The sequence below is a fragment of the Porites lutea genome, chromosome 5 (genome assembly GCF_958299795.1).
Source record: "Porites lutea chromosome 5, jaPorLute2.1, whole genome shotgun sequence".
Classification (NCBI taxonomy): Eukaryota; Metazoa; Cnidaria; class Anthozoa; order Scleractinia; family Poritidae; genus Porites; species Porites lutea.
In genome coordinates this window covers 11,702,270-11,719,173 of record NC_133205.1, presented here as the reverse complement: position 1 = coordinate 11,719,173, position 16,904 = coordinate 11,702,270, and the positions used below count along the sequence as shown (strand labels likewise).

Sequence of the window (16,904 nt, the reverse complement as noted above, 5' to 3'; positions counted from 1 at the left end):
TTTATCTTCTAAATACTTTGCTCCAACCAGTTTTGTTGTCAGAAGCAAGATCAGCTGGGTATCCCTACCGGGCAGTGACCGCGGATACCCCCGGGGGGTACTCCCATACATTACCTATACGGGTATGTGCCGCCCAACGGGGTCGTGATTTTGAAGCTCCTGATTTAGAACGGCGAATTCTAGAACGGGGTATCAATTTTAGGGGAAACTTTTTAAGAACGGGGTTGCCAATTTGGAGTCCCGGGCGGCACATACCCACCCAAAAAATACCCAAGTGCCCCCCTCGGGGGATACCCATATCATTAGTGATTTGAATAGAGGGATACCCAAAACTCGGGGAAACCCAAAGCACTGTGCCTCGCAGGCTAGCTCATTCTTCCATGACCGTCAGCTAATGCTGATTTTGCTAATGTTTTCTCGAACTTTTCATTGATGGTGGACGTTGTTTTCATTCGTGCTTTTTGTTGCACATGGAACTGGCTAGCTCAGAAAACCACCACAAACCGCATAATATTAATCCAAGGTTTAATAATTATTCGATCTAAAAGAAATACATTTATAATTCGCAATCAGAACAAACGCAAATAAATCTTTATCTCGTAACTGAATTCAGAAAACTTGAATTTCGACTTACTTAGCAGTGTCTTGAACTGAGTCTAAAAGATTCTCCAGGTGAGCGGGTTTACAGACATACTAAAACTTCTTTCTCACTTCGATTTTACTGAAAACTGGTTTGAAACACAATAACCTAATGCTTTTAAATCAATGTATATAATTTATGTCAATCACGATTCTGTCATCAAACAAATCTGTCAACTAAGAGACAAAGCCTTTTTGATCAACGAAACACTTTTGGTTCGTGGTTAATTGTGCTCTTCAATATTGTTTTTACCTATAAACAAAATGAGAGCGAGTTAATAATACTCATTACAGTCAACTACAGCGGTGAATTTGTGAAGAATTTAGCAACAAGCGTCGAGCGTCGTTTAAATTGTAGAGATTGCTGTACCCAATATTGCAACGATTTTGCTAAATATATGGATTCCTTGCAAGACAGAAGCCTTTTTAAAGGTTAGTCATTAGTTAATGGCGAGAGAGACGAAGTGGCAGTGCTTCGTTAGTAGAATTGATTTTGATGTTTAGTTGTGATGGATATATTGTTGATGGAATTCCGAATTTGAAATATTATGACAAATCATAAAATGAATAGTTTTTGGTTATTACAAGGGCATAACGAAATCAATCTAATGATAGAAAAATCCAAACAACAAACAAAAACTTGAAGCTTTATGTTAAAGTTGAGGGGTGAATACAGTATTTAGCATGTAGTCTCAAATGTAGTCCGCGTGACACATTTCCCAGCGATGCGAGATGCTCTCAATTCAAAGCGGAAGAAGTCTATTAACAACTTTCGCAGTTTCTCTGCTCTTTTAAGGTGTCTTCTACGTAGTAACCGTGAATTTGTTTTTGAAGAGGTGTACAATTTTGAGCTGCGTTATCACGAGAAATCCTTTAGGAGTTCTTGCGCCCGTCTGCACGTAGCTAAACGTTTGACCGGTTTCAAACTTTGCGCAATTCTTAACTCCCAACAACATGCATCAAGATGCAAGAGGGTGTACAAACGCACGCAACATGTAACATCTGGCAATGTTGGAAGTTGTTGACCAACAATGTTTCGTCCGTTTGGACGGGTCTTTAGGGAGATTTGGGTATAAAGGAAACTGAATGAATCGATGAATAAAATTCCATGAATAATATCATGTTACATAGGGCAAAGTGGACTGGATCTCGATTCACCGGCTTAGTTTGTAAAACGTCACTTCATTTGGCTTTCGGTGGCCTTTCGGCGTTCTACGAAATGGAAAAGAGTCGCCATTGTTATTACCAGCACGATTTTATGGTATATGACAACTTCATCCATCGTATCTTCGTGTTACGAACTTATTAAAATACAACTAGGAACAACGAGTGAATGCATGAGTACTTCAGTAGTAAATTTTATTTTCAGAAGAAAGGATGACAAGTTTCTCCCAACTATTACAAGTGAAGCAAAGTCCTTTCAAGCACTAAGCAATGTTTCGCCATATTTTCGTTTTTATTGATGATTTAAAGAGAACCGTCTCCAAAGTTTCCTCTGCTAAAGTTAACGGTGGAAACTCTGGGGACGGTAAATCTTGGAAATCGGGAGAAATGGGGTTAAAATATGAATAAAAGATGAGGAATACAACATCGAAAGAAGATAAGTAAACTTTTATTGGAAAATTAGCGTTCTGTCTTTTTTTTGTTTTTAAAGAATTAGATCAGTCGGCTCGCTTCGAACCGACCGTTGTAACACAACACCTCACATATGTTTGCAAGCCTATGCAATCATCCGTTGAACGACCTTGTAACACGACACCTCAGACATGTTACGTTTATAATCGCCAGAAAAGGGTGTCTACTAAATTGAGCTTGCGCCACCTGTGCTCACTAAAGTATTTGATTATTACCGTGTGAGCCGTGATTGTCATTAGTTGCGGTTCTACTAGCCCTTTTGCTCAAGGGAAATCACTATGGATACATCAAAGAAAACGAAAGAATTACCCATGACATTCCCAGAACCAGGAGTAGGGTTTATCAATGGTTTATCTAACCACAAGTACAGTTCCGCCAATCGGTAAGCAGCAAATGGCAAAAACAGGAAACTGCGGCACACGCTAAACATTGTGATTTCGCGTTGATTGCGCCACATGAAGCTACATGACCCAACACGTACCAACTTTGACAGACTCGCTTACGTTGCGACAGAACAGCACCACGCATGCTAGTATTTTGTCGCATTATTGTCGGCCCTAATAGCTGGCGGATAAACTCAAGCCTAGCCCGAGACACTCGAAAGTTTTCTTTCCATCAGTGATCGATAGCTCTGTTGTTTTAAATAAGTTCCTGAAAAGGAAAGAATGACCTCTAAATAAAATTTCCATGCGGTGACGGGCTTATTAAACACCACGAATCTTTTCATCAAATTGTGAATAAATTATCGGTAGACTCATCGCTATTTTCACTCGCTTTTTTACTGTCTATACCACAATCTGTGTTAAAAGAGTCAGTCTTAGAGTAGATTGGCCTCCGCAAAACGAGAAGATCTTGTTACAGGTGTACATACCTTGTTACCTAGTCACACAAGACAAAATTCTAATTCTGGCTTAAGATGTCACGCTTTCCTCTCCCAGGCGAAGCGAAGCTATTTGTTTTTTACAACGTCAGTGGGTGTATGAATTACACTTCATAATAAAAGTTGATACTAATGCTGCCCCCGCTCTGTGTGTTGTTGGTCAATAGTTCATTATCTCTTTCTCTAACTTAATATTTCGCAGTAAGGTATGGGACGAGATCCCTGTCGAGGAACACGACAAAGGACTCCGAGTTCTACTTAAGTCTGAGAAAAGTAGGGAGGGAGGGTTGACCCTTTTCACTGACACTCTTTGACAATTGACAACTTTGCATATATTATTCAGGTTTATATAATGCCTATTTATAATACCTAACGCGTCATCGAACGGGATAATGAATATTACATGACTGTGAATAGTATTGTAGGTCGTTGTGTAGCTCTTTGAAATACCGTAAAATTCCGAAAATAAGCCCCTCCAAATATAAGCCCCCAAACCGGTAACGAAAAAAACCCTCCGTTAAATCGCCCCTCCAAATGTAAGCCCCCGTGGGCTTGTACTTGGAAAATTGCCCTCAAATACAAAGTAAAACAAAGCAAAAGCGGTAAATTTACTTCCAACTATAAGGTTAGCCTAATCGATTTTGAAACGCAAATTTCCCTCCGTAGATAAGTCCCTCCGAATATAAGCCCCTCCAAAAATAAGCCCCTCAAAAAGGGCCTTTGAAAAATATAAGCCCCGGGGCTTATTTTCGGAATTTTACGGTATATAATAATTATTCACTTCGCGGCTCAGTACCTGTGGCACAACTAGCCACCGACACTGAGGTGAATAATTGTTTTAGAATATACTAAAACAGTGACATAATTGAGCACTAAAATGATGATTTTTAACTCATTTTTACTGTTGCCAACGATCTCATTACAATTTTGGCGCGTAATGACCGAACGGCCGTCGCGCTTTCTTGCCGACAAATGAAACTTTTGAAGGCATTTGTTTAGCTCTTTCGGGGATATGTCTTGAAAAGAAGTTGTGAATTCTCTTTGTATTTAAAACCATTCTGTAAAAAAAGTATCAAATTTAGTTTAAAGCTTACTTATAAACACGTAAACTAAATAAAGTAGCACAAGACTTAATTTGCATTTTAAACAAAAAACTATTTTCACCGGCTTCATCGATGTTAAAATTCAAGTCAACCAGACAAAGCTTTTCATACCTGCTAAAACTTCGAAACCGAATTTCGTCACCTTCTTCGTGTATTTCGGAAACAGCTTGTTTGATTATTGTGAAATTTCTTTGCTTGTTACGGCAGCAAACCGGGAAGCCATTTTGCTCGTAACTTAAGCGAGTTTGGGGTCGCTTGCTCGGAGGAACTGGAGGTGAATCAGTGAGTAGCAGTGGATATTCACTCGTTGAGTAGCAAATCAGAGTGCGTGGAAAACACCATCCTATTTTCGTCGTCGTCGACACACATTTGTCTCGCTTTGAGGCGCTTGCTAACGTTTTGCCTCACTTTGACGCGTTAACTCATGTGGTGATTCTTGAGTCCTCGGCGTTCATCTTTCAAAGGTTTGCTGAGGTCTGATATTCTGTCTTCGTGAAGCAATCATCTTTTAAAAAGTTTGCTGGAGTGAATCTTCGTAAATCGTACATCGATCTGTGTTTGCTGAATCGCACAAAGCGTTCATCTTTCAGAAGATCTCAGAAGTTTGCTGTCAAATTTTACTTTGGATTAAGCCTTCATATTTTTCATGTATGGTTTGTCACTGTCTTTGGAAAATGTCTGCGACTCTAGTGCATGCATCAAACCGGGTTTAGTTCGGCGGCCGTTGTGCCACAAAGTAAATTTACCGAGTTGTGTAGCTTGGCGGCCGTTGTATCACAGAGTAAATCTACCGATTTGTGTAGCTCGGCAGCCGTTGTGCCAGAAAGTAAATCTACCGAGATATGAAGCTCGGCGGCGCTATTTGATCATGACTTGTGATATTTTCGGCACCGGACAAACGAACACTTTAATTCTATGTTATTTATTAGGAAAAACTTATAAACCACTGTCGCGTCACTGAAATCAACACGCTCGACCAAATAACTGGAAAAGTTATTGACGTGAGCCGCACAGACATTCCATTGAAGGCTTTGACAGGGTTGGTGCGAAGTTTGAATTCAGATGTGAAAGCTTTTAAAACAGTAAATTCAATGTAATTCATTTTGTCAACAAGTTGATGATTGGATGCTCTTAAAAATAACAGAGGAAATTATCCGAAGAAATGTTTTTGAGGAAAAAAAAAGAATCCCGGCACTAATCGGCCTTTGAGCAACTGCGCCCTGTAACTCACGTCAGTAAAACAAAATGTTTTATTTACACGCCCGACGCACTCTGGCCAATTTCTCCTCCGATTACAAGCGCTTGACACCGAACCATACGATATCTTTTCAAAACCTTCTTATAACTGAACGTCGCGATACACAGTTTAAAAAGAGGTTTCGCTGTACACAACCCTTACGTTCAAAATATGCCATAATCATATTTATCTATATCGCAACCACCCTTCCCCCTCAACTGCTGCCTGTACGCCTGACAAACATATATCGAACGCACTCTCCTAAACTCCGATTACTCCTAGTAGTATATACTAAACCGATTTATATTGAAGATTTCCACGACTCTTTCACACATATTCCATACAATAGGTGTGATAAAAACAGGAAACGCAAGATTCCACTGATGCACTGATTCAGGTCGCTTTTTACATAGCTATGACTTGTAATAAATGACAATACAGCTGGCCTCGCTCTGTATGTTGTCGGTCTATTATAGCCTCGATTGTGTAGCTCTTTGAAATATACTGATTCGTTTTGAAGCTTTTCACACATATAACATACAAAGTACGGTTTTCGCAAAGGGTTCTCTTACGAATCACAATTGATACTTACCCTTTCTGACCTTCCAAAAACTTTGAGTACAAACTACAGACCGACCTTATACTATTAGATTTCTCTAAGGCCTTTGCCGCTGTCCCCCACCAAAGGCAAACTTGCCTCTTATGGCATTCGCGGTCATACTTTGACCTGGATTAAATCTTTTGTAACAAATCGCAAACAAACTGCAGTAGTTGGCGGGTGCCAATCTGGGATCTGCAGTGTTACTTTTGGCGTCCCCCAAGGATCTGTTCTAGGCCCCCTACTCTTCTGTATGTACATAACCGACCTCCCCGACAATATCTCTTCGTAAACTCGCCTTTTTGCTGATGACTTCATAATCTATCTTGAACTTTCCTCCGCTACGTCACCTCAACAACTCCAGTCTGATCTAGAATCCCTCTCCTTATAGGCTGCAAATGGCAAATGTGTTTCATTCGCAGCAGGTGTTATAGGCGGATTCATCGTGAAGTCATTGTTTACATTTTTGCTCATTAGCATAAGTTAACCCATAGAAGATGTAGCCGTTTTCACCAATTAAGTGCAAAAATTAAAAGAGCTGGTTAATTTAAGTAGTTTCTGCAAGTTTCAGCTCAGTTGCAATCAATAAGAAAAAAGAAGCAGCAATTAAAAACTGCAAAATTTCTGGGTGGCAAAACGTTAATGAGCTCATACATTCTTTGTAAATCTTGGGGTTTTTCAAAAGGAATTCTCCGAAACTATTTGATACATCGGGCTCAAATTTTCAGAGATAACTGAAATTAGCTGAAATTAGCCTGGTTACCTCAAATGGGAGAGCGCCGGTCTGCCGAGCGGGAGGTCACGGTTCAAACCCCGGCCGGACCAACACTCAGTGTCTTTAAACAACTGAGAAGAAAGTGCTGCCTTTGAAATGACATCTGCAAATGGTTAGACCTTCTAGTCTTCTCGGATAAGGGGGGAAAAAACCGTGAGTCCCGTGTCGCAGCACTTTTACTGATTTGGTCTTGTGGGACGTAAAAGAACCCACACTACTGTTCGATACGGAGTAGCGGTCGTAGACCCCGGTGGTGTCGTCAACCTTTACGGGTTGTGGGATTGGGTAGGGTTGCCACCTCGCATTGGACCTGAGTCTCGTTCGTGCACATTCCCTCTGGGTAGGCCTGTGTCCAGAAAAGCTGGTAACAAAAAGAAAAAAAATTGTTATGCTCTGTCAATATTCAAAAATTTCATTTTATTAGCTTCATCAGACAATGATAGGCTTATGCTAATGAGGCAAAAAATGTAAAGGATTCGCCTATATAATGCATATCACCCGTAGCAGACCCCCAGTCATCACCACTTACTTCCTGAATGGCCAGGCTCTTGAAGTGGCTGATTCACACCCTTACCTCGGTGTTCTATTATTTCATCTGACTTGCTTCTTAATAAGCATTGTGACTATGTTGTAAATAAGAGCACTCAGATTCTCAATTTTATCTCTCGCAACTTTTATCATTGTAGGCGTGAGACTAAGGCCAAACTATATCTCACCCTTGTACGTTGGACCCTTGAGTATGCTTGTTGTGTTTGAAATCCTTATACCTAGCGCAACATTTCCAGCCTGGAAAAAGTTCAGTGGAGAGCTGCCCGCTTCGTCTTTCGTGACTATTCCCGCAAATCAAGCGTCTCTTGCATGTTGAGTGTCCTGGATTGCTCATTACTCTCTGAGGGTCGTGAGCGTCAACGACTCAACGTTTTGTTTAAGGCGTCCCAGAATCCTTATGATATAGGCCTCTCGAAGTATGTATCCCTTTCTCACTCCCGCACTAGACGCTCACACGACATGAAATTTAATCACCTCCTTGCGCAAACTGATATTTTTAAATGTTCCTATTTTCCACGTGCTATTCCAATATGGGACAGCCTTCCTCAGGAGATAGTTCATGCTACAAGCCCAGCATCCTGTAGCGCAGGGGTTAGCGCGTGGCGCGAGAGCTCGTCTTTCTAATTTAAATAATTTAATTAGTTGACTGAATTTCACTATATTAATTTGATCCCACTTTGTAGTCGTTATTTGCAGCCTACTAATTGTTTATATATTGCGGAGACATAGTGTATGTTGTAATGTAATATATTTAACATTTACTTTATTTATATAGTTACTTATTTTCATATCCGTTGTGCTGTATGCAATAAGCGTTACCGATTAATAAAACAGAAACAGAAACAAAAATTTTCACACTCACCTTCTACAGTTATCTGTGAAAAGGGAATAGATCAGCACAGAATTTAACAGAATTTAATTGTCGGGAATTTCTGTAATCGTCTACCTTGCGAGCAGTGTGAGCTACGCATTTCACTCACTCCGCGAAAATGTAGCCTCTGCTCAACTGAGAGCCTGTTTTAAGTAAGCTTCCATCGTTCTGCTGATAAGCCAGCTTGGTTTACTCGTTCGCTTGGGAAATCTTGCTTGCTAGTGGACTTAGTCTTATATTCACGACCCAAAAGTGCCTCATTTAAAAATCGTTTACAATCAAACAGGGGTACCCAACGACGGTTTCCTCCTAAATACATTGAAAATACTTTTTAGGCTATCCAGAGTTCTTTTTTTAGATCTCTAGAAATGCATTCTGAAGGTCTCTATAAAATTTGTATCTGTTCGGTTATCATTATTAGGGTTTCAGTATTACCTTCTCGAAAATGGTAGGTGCAATTCAACGTTTTACGAAAGTGAGAATTTTTGTAATTCCTCTCTAGCCTGCGTAGCATGGCAGTTTTGTCGGGCGCGCTACGGAGCGGCGAAGTCACGAAAGCGCGCGCGAACATTGTTTGCGCGCCCAACCAAAACCGCTATGCTACGCAGGTTAATTCCTCTCTCCGCCATCGCATTTTTGAAACCAAAAATTTTAGGGTTCCTTTTTACTACGAAAAAAAGCCCAATGTTAGGAGTGAAATGTGAAAAATTAACCTTCAGAAAATCGTAGGGAATTTATTAGGTGAGCTTCGAAAATTGTACATAAATGGAACAGTCATCTGGAATTTTTCAGCCGTCCGCAAGTAATAGAATATTCATTTAGGCATCTCGCTCGTCTACTTTTCACGATATCCACCAAATGGAGAGCTTGCTTGCAGGCTATTGCTTCTCCGAACATATATTTTACAGAAAACAGTCGTTGGGTGCCCCAGATAAAAAATTTGTCAATAATAAACTCCTGCCTGGCAAATCCTCCAAGAGCTAATACACAGTTACTATTAACTTACACTTTTTGACTTTTGTTCCATAATTTCGGTCAAACGGGAGGTTTTCTCTTTCGTGGTCTGTGAGTTTTTTTTGCTTGTTTATGAGAGTAAAACGAGACAAAGAAATGAAAATTTTAGCTTTTCTTTAATACTGTGAAAACAGCTGGTCTTGAGAATGTTAGTGAACGTACACACGAAACGCATAATAGTTGACACTAAAACTATAAGCTCATTGAAATATACCGATTCATAATGAAGATTTTCACACATACTCCACACAATAGGTGAGATAAAAACAGGAAACGCAAGATTCCGTGCACTGATTCAGTTCGATTTACACAGCTTTGAGCAAAACTTTCTCATGAGTTTCGAGAATATTTTTTTCTAAACCATAAGAAAAATTTTTCGCCATTCCTCTTTCACTTTTTACAGACAGTTTATTTCATTAGCCTGAAAGTAAGCCTCAGAAATTAAAAGGCCTGATCAATTCACTTAAGGTATCATCCACCCTCAAGCACCCTCCTCGCGTTGATCGGCGCTAGCGCTTTTGCTTTTAATAAATACCCCCATAAACCGTACATTTTCTGAAAGCTTAATAGTTCCAGATTATTGCTTATTTCTTTTAAAAAATCAAAATATTAACGCGATTTAGAAATGAGAAGCTTTTTGTGAATGTGGGTGTAACTGTAGATTTAAGTCCAGTCCAGCCAAAAATTAACGGAAGAAGCCAATTAAGAAGGCATTCGCTTTTTAACACGTTTGACTAAAAAACCGTGTCTCAGATTTTTGTCAAGTGTGTTTGTTCTGTTGTTATAAGCCGGTGAAGTTAGGGATAGCAAATCATTAGCACTACCTGTGAAAAAATACTCTAACTCGAAAACGAGAAAAGAAATCAAAATTCGCAGACACAGTTTTTTAAAAAAACTATCTGACATTAAGTTGGCCAAATTTCAGCCAAATTGGTTGACGGGTTGCCGACTTGGAGTTTAAAACGTACCCTCAACTTGCCCTGATTTTCTTTTCGAGAAAACAGTGGAAAAAGATTTTTGGCGGCGTATTATCCGTGACGAGATTATAACAGATTATAACACCAAAGCTGTCAATGTTGATGCATACCAGAGAAGGGACAACAATAGTAACACAGCAGGAAAAGATGAAAACGAAACCCGACAGCAGATGAACAATAGCGCTTTCTACTATTACTAAAAATGGGTTTTGTCATCGTAGACCCCCCGCGTGACTCAGACAAACTTTGCATTCTACTCCAAGGATTTGTGTGGGAAACACACGTTTCCGACATGAAAACTGTTCATAAAATTCGCAGTGAGCGTTTTTAAAATGTTTTTGAGCATAATTCCAATATAATATATAGATTTAGCCAGGGCTAAAAGCGAGGCTCCCATTAATAAATTTATAATTTAAATTAAACAATAAACTTGTATTCGAATTCCACAATTCAGTTAACTTTAGAGCACATTTATGTGACTTTTGAGGGAAAGGCTACTTGATTTTAGAGAAAAATAATGTGCAAACAGCCCAAGAGTGAACCAAATCTTACATCGAGTTGATAGCCTCATATGTACACCCAAAAACTGGTAATCATCTTCGATCACATTTAAGAACCATAATGGCTCTTGATCACCGTAGATTAATTAGTGGAAAAAAAATCAGGCCAACGTTTTCCCTATTCCCTATTGTTGAAACGGTGAACAGTGAAAACAATGAAATCATTCCGTGTTAAATAGGAAAACTGACTGCTGCACTCGATAGAAGCCCAGCGTAATGCGAACATCAGTCCCCGTTTATTCATACAAACACAAACACTTAGGTAATGCAAAGGCAGTGAAGTAGAAAAAATGTAACAAGTTCCAAGTAAAGTTCTTTGATCAATAATAAAGATGATATCGTGTCTGCTGCCCGTCAGGAAAAACCCCCTTCACTAAGGAGGAAACCTGAACCCTCCCGAAAGCAGAGCCAGACACTTAACATGAACCTCGAGGGAGAGAGGTTGAACTAGAATACAGAATTATGAGTACATCATCCACCAACGGAAATAAATTCAAATGACACAAAAAGAAAAAAGCATTGACAAACGAAACTCAGGCAGCGATGTCAGCTTAGAATGATCACCTCAGTAAAATCCCGCCCCTTTATACATGAGTCTCCGTGACAGCTGTCAATAAGCTGGAACCGTGAAAACAATAATTTGCTGCTATTCTTAGAACCGCAGCAAATAACAAGTTTTCCCTATTCCCTATTGTTGAAACGGTGAACAGTGAAAACAATGAAATCATTCCGTGTTAAATAGGAAAACTGACCTCTGCACTCGATAGAAATACAAAGAACGGGAGTGAAAATGTAACTAAAATCAAATTCCTAGAGATTTGGTAACTAGTAAGCGATTATCAAGAGAATCTTCTACATAACCGTCCTTGGCGGTCTCTGAACGCCATCTACCATGGCGTTTCCAGCATCTGTCTAAGACTTGTGCGTTGGCTGCTGTAGTAGCTCCGCCTGATCTGAATGAGTGCAGGCTTATGTTGGCCGTATTGGGCACAAATTCGCGCAACAGCTTAACTAGGGATTCCCTTGCACGGGTATAACTGAGAGGTTTTACTTTGTCTATAACTTTATATCTGGATCTAACTTTGACTATAGGTTTGAACAAAAAATCTGAAACCTTATATGTACTGATGCCTGTTAATTTCATGTACCTTTCTAGATTTGACACAGGACAGGTAACCTTGCCGGATCTACTGATCACCACTTCATTCCCCTTACGATATTGATCAGTCTTACTATGGGACACTTTGATGGTTAAATGAGTGTCGGTTATGCTAATGTCACCGATAGTAAGGTTTGCTAGTTCACTGAAACGGAAGAACCCCGCAAATAACAGTAAGGCCATAGAAATGTCCCTACGTATAGGCAATTCATCGGAATGCTCATGTTTAATACAACACGCTGTGAGGGCCTCCTTTGAAATGGGAGATTTCTTCGAAGTGGGTTTGGCATTTTGACGCTTGGCCCCTTCCACCATATTTTTGACAAAGGTGCTACTCATAGAATTGGGAACCCCCGCAAAATCATGAGCCCATTTTAAAGCACAATAACTAGATTCAATCACAGAGGCTGATACCTGAGAGGTGGCCAAGTGGCTAAAAAACAGAGCTGCATCAACCACGGAGACAGGGAACACAACTAACTTGTTAGTATTAGCAAACTTAACCCAACGATTTAAAGAACTTGTATAATTAACTACTGTTCCACAGGCTTTGGATGAAAGGGCTGTTTGCTGCAACCCTTTAAATAGTTCAACAGAAGTAACTTCTCCATGACTGGATTTCAAACGGTCTTGAATTTCTTTCCATGGACCTTGGCTGAAAATATTCAGACCTGTAAGAAAGAAAATAGACTGTGTGTGATGTGATATAGCATTACATATTTGTGTAAAACTATAAGCAATTAACCAGTATTACAATGATGTTAAGATAGCGCTACCAATAGCTTAAAGCATATTAGTATATAATGTATCATCTCTCAACTTGGTGTGATGTCATCCATGGACTCCTAACTTCAATGCCACCCGTAAACAAGTAGTACCTTTCCTATGAAGAGAGGTAACATAAAATTGTATGTTCTTTAATTGCCACCTGAGGGCAAGAAAATGCCACCTGTGGGCAAGAGAAGGCCACCTGTGAGCAAGGAAGAGCCACCTGTGGGCTTATTGCTGTACGAGTACCCGCGGAAATACTATGTATATATATCAATATTAGCTTAACCTTTGATACAGTGTTCACACAAACCTTTCACTGACAAACAAAACCCCCTATCACTGTGGCCTTTGCGCACAGACTGCCAATTAACATACAATGCTATAAGTTTAAACTCCAGCTTTTCACCGTGAAACAAAGAATTGTAAGACCTGCCCTTAGTCGTAGCAGCTAAATGGAATTCAGGTACTCCAACCCAGTCAATCACGCACTTAGAAAGATGGGTGCCATCTGGGCAAATGCAGGGCCAGAACGAAGCCCCTTTCCAAAGGGGTATTATGAGCACTCCCTTAGCTTTGCACAACTCAAAGTGACGCCATGCCCTGATTATTTGGCTCGGAGGGGGTACCACCCAATTGTTTTCTCCCTGCCAATTTTGAATAAAGGCATCAACGCCTTCAGACCCTGGGTTCCAGAAGCGGGAATTGAACCTAATGCATTTAGTGTTGTACCATGTGGCAAACCTATCAACTGTGAAAGGACCCCACAAGGCGTTAAGCCACTGAAAGATATCTGAATGTATGCCCCAATCATCGACATCGGTGAGTTTGCTGAGATAATCAGCAAGTTGGTTGTTATCCCGTGGGACCCAGACTGGGATGACTGAAACCCTGTGATTGTTGCACAAATTTACAATTTCTTCAGCCAGTGTTTGGAGGTCAGGTTTAGTACTGCCTCTGTCGATTATGTGCGTCACATTTTGATTGTCAGTGTACCACTGTACTTTGTGTCCTGTGAGGATGTGTCCAACGGATGATAACATATAATAAACAGCTCTGAGCTCTCGCCAGGTGGAGCTCTTTCTTTTTTCATCAAGGGACCACTGTCCCTGGCATACTAAATTTTGCTTGTCGGAAATGACATAACCTCCATACCCAAGTTGGGAAGCGTCTGAATAAACAACAGAATCAAAGACTTGGGTTTTGTCAAAAAGGTCTCTACCATTCAGCTGACTCACATTATTGTGCCAAAACTGAAGCTCATTTATCACCCTTGGGGAGCAGGAAATGAAAGAATCCCAAGAGTCCCTAGTTTCTATGGTAAGGTACATTTGCCTAGTGTACAAATACACCGCGGAACCAATTGCTTTATGCATAGATATTATGCGACCCGTAACTTCAGCTAAGCGTCTGGCCGTAACCTTCTGGGGGTTTGCAAGAACAGATGAAATGGATTCCCTGAGATTGGACACCCTGGTGTCGGTTACATACAAGCGATTTTCAGACATATTAAGAATATAACCTAACCAAGTCTGAATAAGGGATGGGTTCCAAACACACTTGTCTACACTAAGAAGGAAGCCTAATTTGGCGAGATCTGCTCTTACTGCTATGGCATCCGTGGAGGCAGACTCCTTACAAGAATTGCCACCTAGGCCGTCATCCAAAAACATGCAAATTCTCCTGCCTGCACTTTTCCAATAATTAATTACAGGTTTCAACACCTTGGTGAATATGTAAGGTGCGGTAGACATACCGAATGGTAGTACGTTAAAAACAAAATAAGTTGGTTTGCCCTGATATGGCCATTGGAACCCAAGGTAGGTCCTATGGCTGTCAAAAATTTCAACATGATGATAAGCACTTTTGATGTCGAATGTATACAAGTAATATCCTTCCCCTAACAGTTGTTGAGCAGTACTGATGTCTTCGCATTTGAATTTGTACTTGAAAAGATGAGGGTTTACGTGTCTTAAGTCGAGCACAAGGCGTTTCTTCCCCTCGGCCCGCACGGACACAGTTAAAGGGTTCACTACCCATGGTGGACTGTGGACAATTGAAATACAATTGGCAGCTATAAGATCCTCTAGAGCCTTGGTGACAAAACAAGCATTATCTATGGCGGATTTGTTATTCGACAAAATGCATGACTCAGGAATAGTAAGCAGTGGTAATTTGTAACCCTCTGTAATAACACTCAGTACCGAGCTAGGGGACCCTATTTCCTCCCATGCTGGAAAATGAGATTTTAACCTCCCGCGAACACTTTCTTTTCCACATTCCAGCTCGGATAAATCTCCCTTCGCGGGTGTTGTAAAAATACATGAATCTATGGGATCATCGAAAAACTCTGAAAATTCGGAATTCCCTGACACGGGTTCTACATCATATAGATCATAAAAATTAGCACTTAACTTCTTTCCTTCTTGTACTCCGGCAACCGCCAACAGAGGACATTCATTCCGCCAATGACCTGGTTTACCGCAACTAAAGCATGTGCCCCGTTTTGGAGCCGTCCCACTTGAAAATGGGAATGAGCCTATGCCTCTTGGACCTCCCGTGGAAGAAGAAAAACGGGGAGAATAGTTTCCTGCGGATAGAGAGAAAGGGCTGGATGACGGCGATGAGTTTGCAATTGTGTTTTCCGGTGATCTAGGATTCCTGAACCAGGGGCGAGCCTTCGTGGCTTTGGCGGCGCGAGATTCGGCTATTTTCCGTTGAGCTTCTTTTTCTGCTTTCTTCATTTTCTTGGCGTCCTGATCATCGTCCGCGAGCTCGTCATCAAGGTATTCCCCGACAGTTTTCCAGCCGTAGTCAGATTTGTCTGCTATGAGAATTAGCTTTTGGCGCTGATCGATAAGTTCAATACCTTCGTTAAGCTTGGCGATGCATGCCTCGTTCTTTCCCGCCACAACGGCGTCCTTGGCCTCGTTCACCGCAGACTTCACTTGTTCGTTATGCTTATACTGTTGTTCGTGTCCTTTCTTCTTAAAAATGCGAGGTTCAGTGAGGCGTATTTTCTTTAGTTCGCTCATTTGCGTGTTTGAAGACTCCTCAAGCTGTCTCTTCATAGATTCCAACTTGTTGTCCATGATGGACGAGAGTTTTTCCAGCATTGTTGATTGTTGCCGTTCCAGTTCGGCTTGGATTGTAGGATCCATGTTCGGTGTAAAGCACCGAAGAGAAATGTGACTGCTGAGCCTCGAATCCAAAAAGATTAGGGCGATAAAAATCGAGAAAAGCGAAAAAAGCATTGACAAACGAAACTCAGGCAGCGATGTCAGCTTAGAATGATCACCTCAGTAAAATCCCGCCCCTTTATACATGAGTCTCCGTGACAGCTGTCAATAAGCTGGAACCGTGAAAACAATAATTTGCTGCTATTCTTAGAACCGCAGCAAATAACAATTTTTTGCGTTCGACAAGTTTACCTTGCAAAATCTTGTCAACAAATCTGGGTGCGTGTAAACCAACCTTTTATACCATTTATACATCACATCTGAGGTGAAACGGTAGTATGAGGCACTGTTTTTATCATACCGGCAGACCTCGGACAGAAAGCAGTATTTCACAATACAAATTACACTCATTCAATATTCATAAACTGTTAAAAAATTTTCCAAAATCACCTATACGGCCATCCGGTTCTCACTTTTGAAGTGCGAGCTGTGGCGAGTGTTTGAATGAACATAAACAGAGTTACGCTCCAACATTATAAAGAATTTATTCTGTTTATTTTTTATTTAATGGTTTATTAACGCGCGGCATTTTGAGTACTCCTGCAGGCGATGTTCACTGAACGACTGAAAACAATCGGCACAGCGATTAAAATCACAAGAGAGACTACTCACAATCAATAAAAGAAATATAATTCGGTGAAACATATACAGAAACAACAATTTTCATTCAGGAAGACGAGTATTAAAGTATCCCTAAAAATCCTGAGTCTTCAAGCTTCAAGCTTAAGTTTATGTTTTAAGCCGGCTTCCCGGTGTTTGCTTTTTTCAAAGACGAACTCGAGGCAAGAAAATCGCTCAAAGCTTTCTTTTCCGGCCAGAATTATAACTAAATATTCTTTGGAACTTCATTAAATTAGATCCAAAAAAACAAACATCAAATACAATAATTTCTCTAGCTTA

At 40.5% G+C, this 16,904-nt stretch overlaps 1 protein-coding gene across 1 annotated transcript in view; it reads left to right on the top strand.

Moving 5' to 3' along the window:
• Positions 1 to 855: 855 nt before the first annotated feature.
• Positions 856 to 16,904, top strand: part of LOC140936585 (uncharacterized) — a 47,425-nt gene continuing 31,376 nt past the window's right edge. The window contains exon 1 of the mRNA XM_073386087.1: positions 856 to 1,071. Within this exon, the coding sequence (XP_073242188.1) occupies positions 1,038 to 1,071 (34 nt within the window). The 5' untranslated portion in view covers positions 856 to 1,037. The remainder of the gene's footprint in view (positions 1,072 to 16,904) is intronic.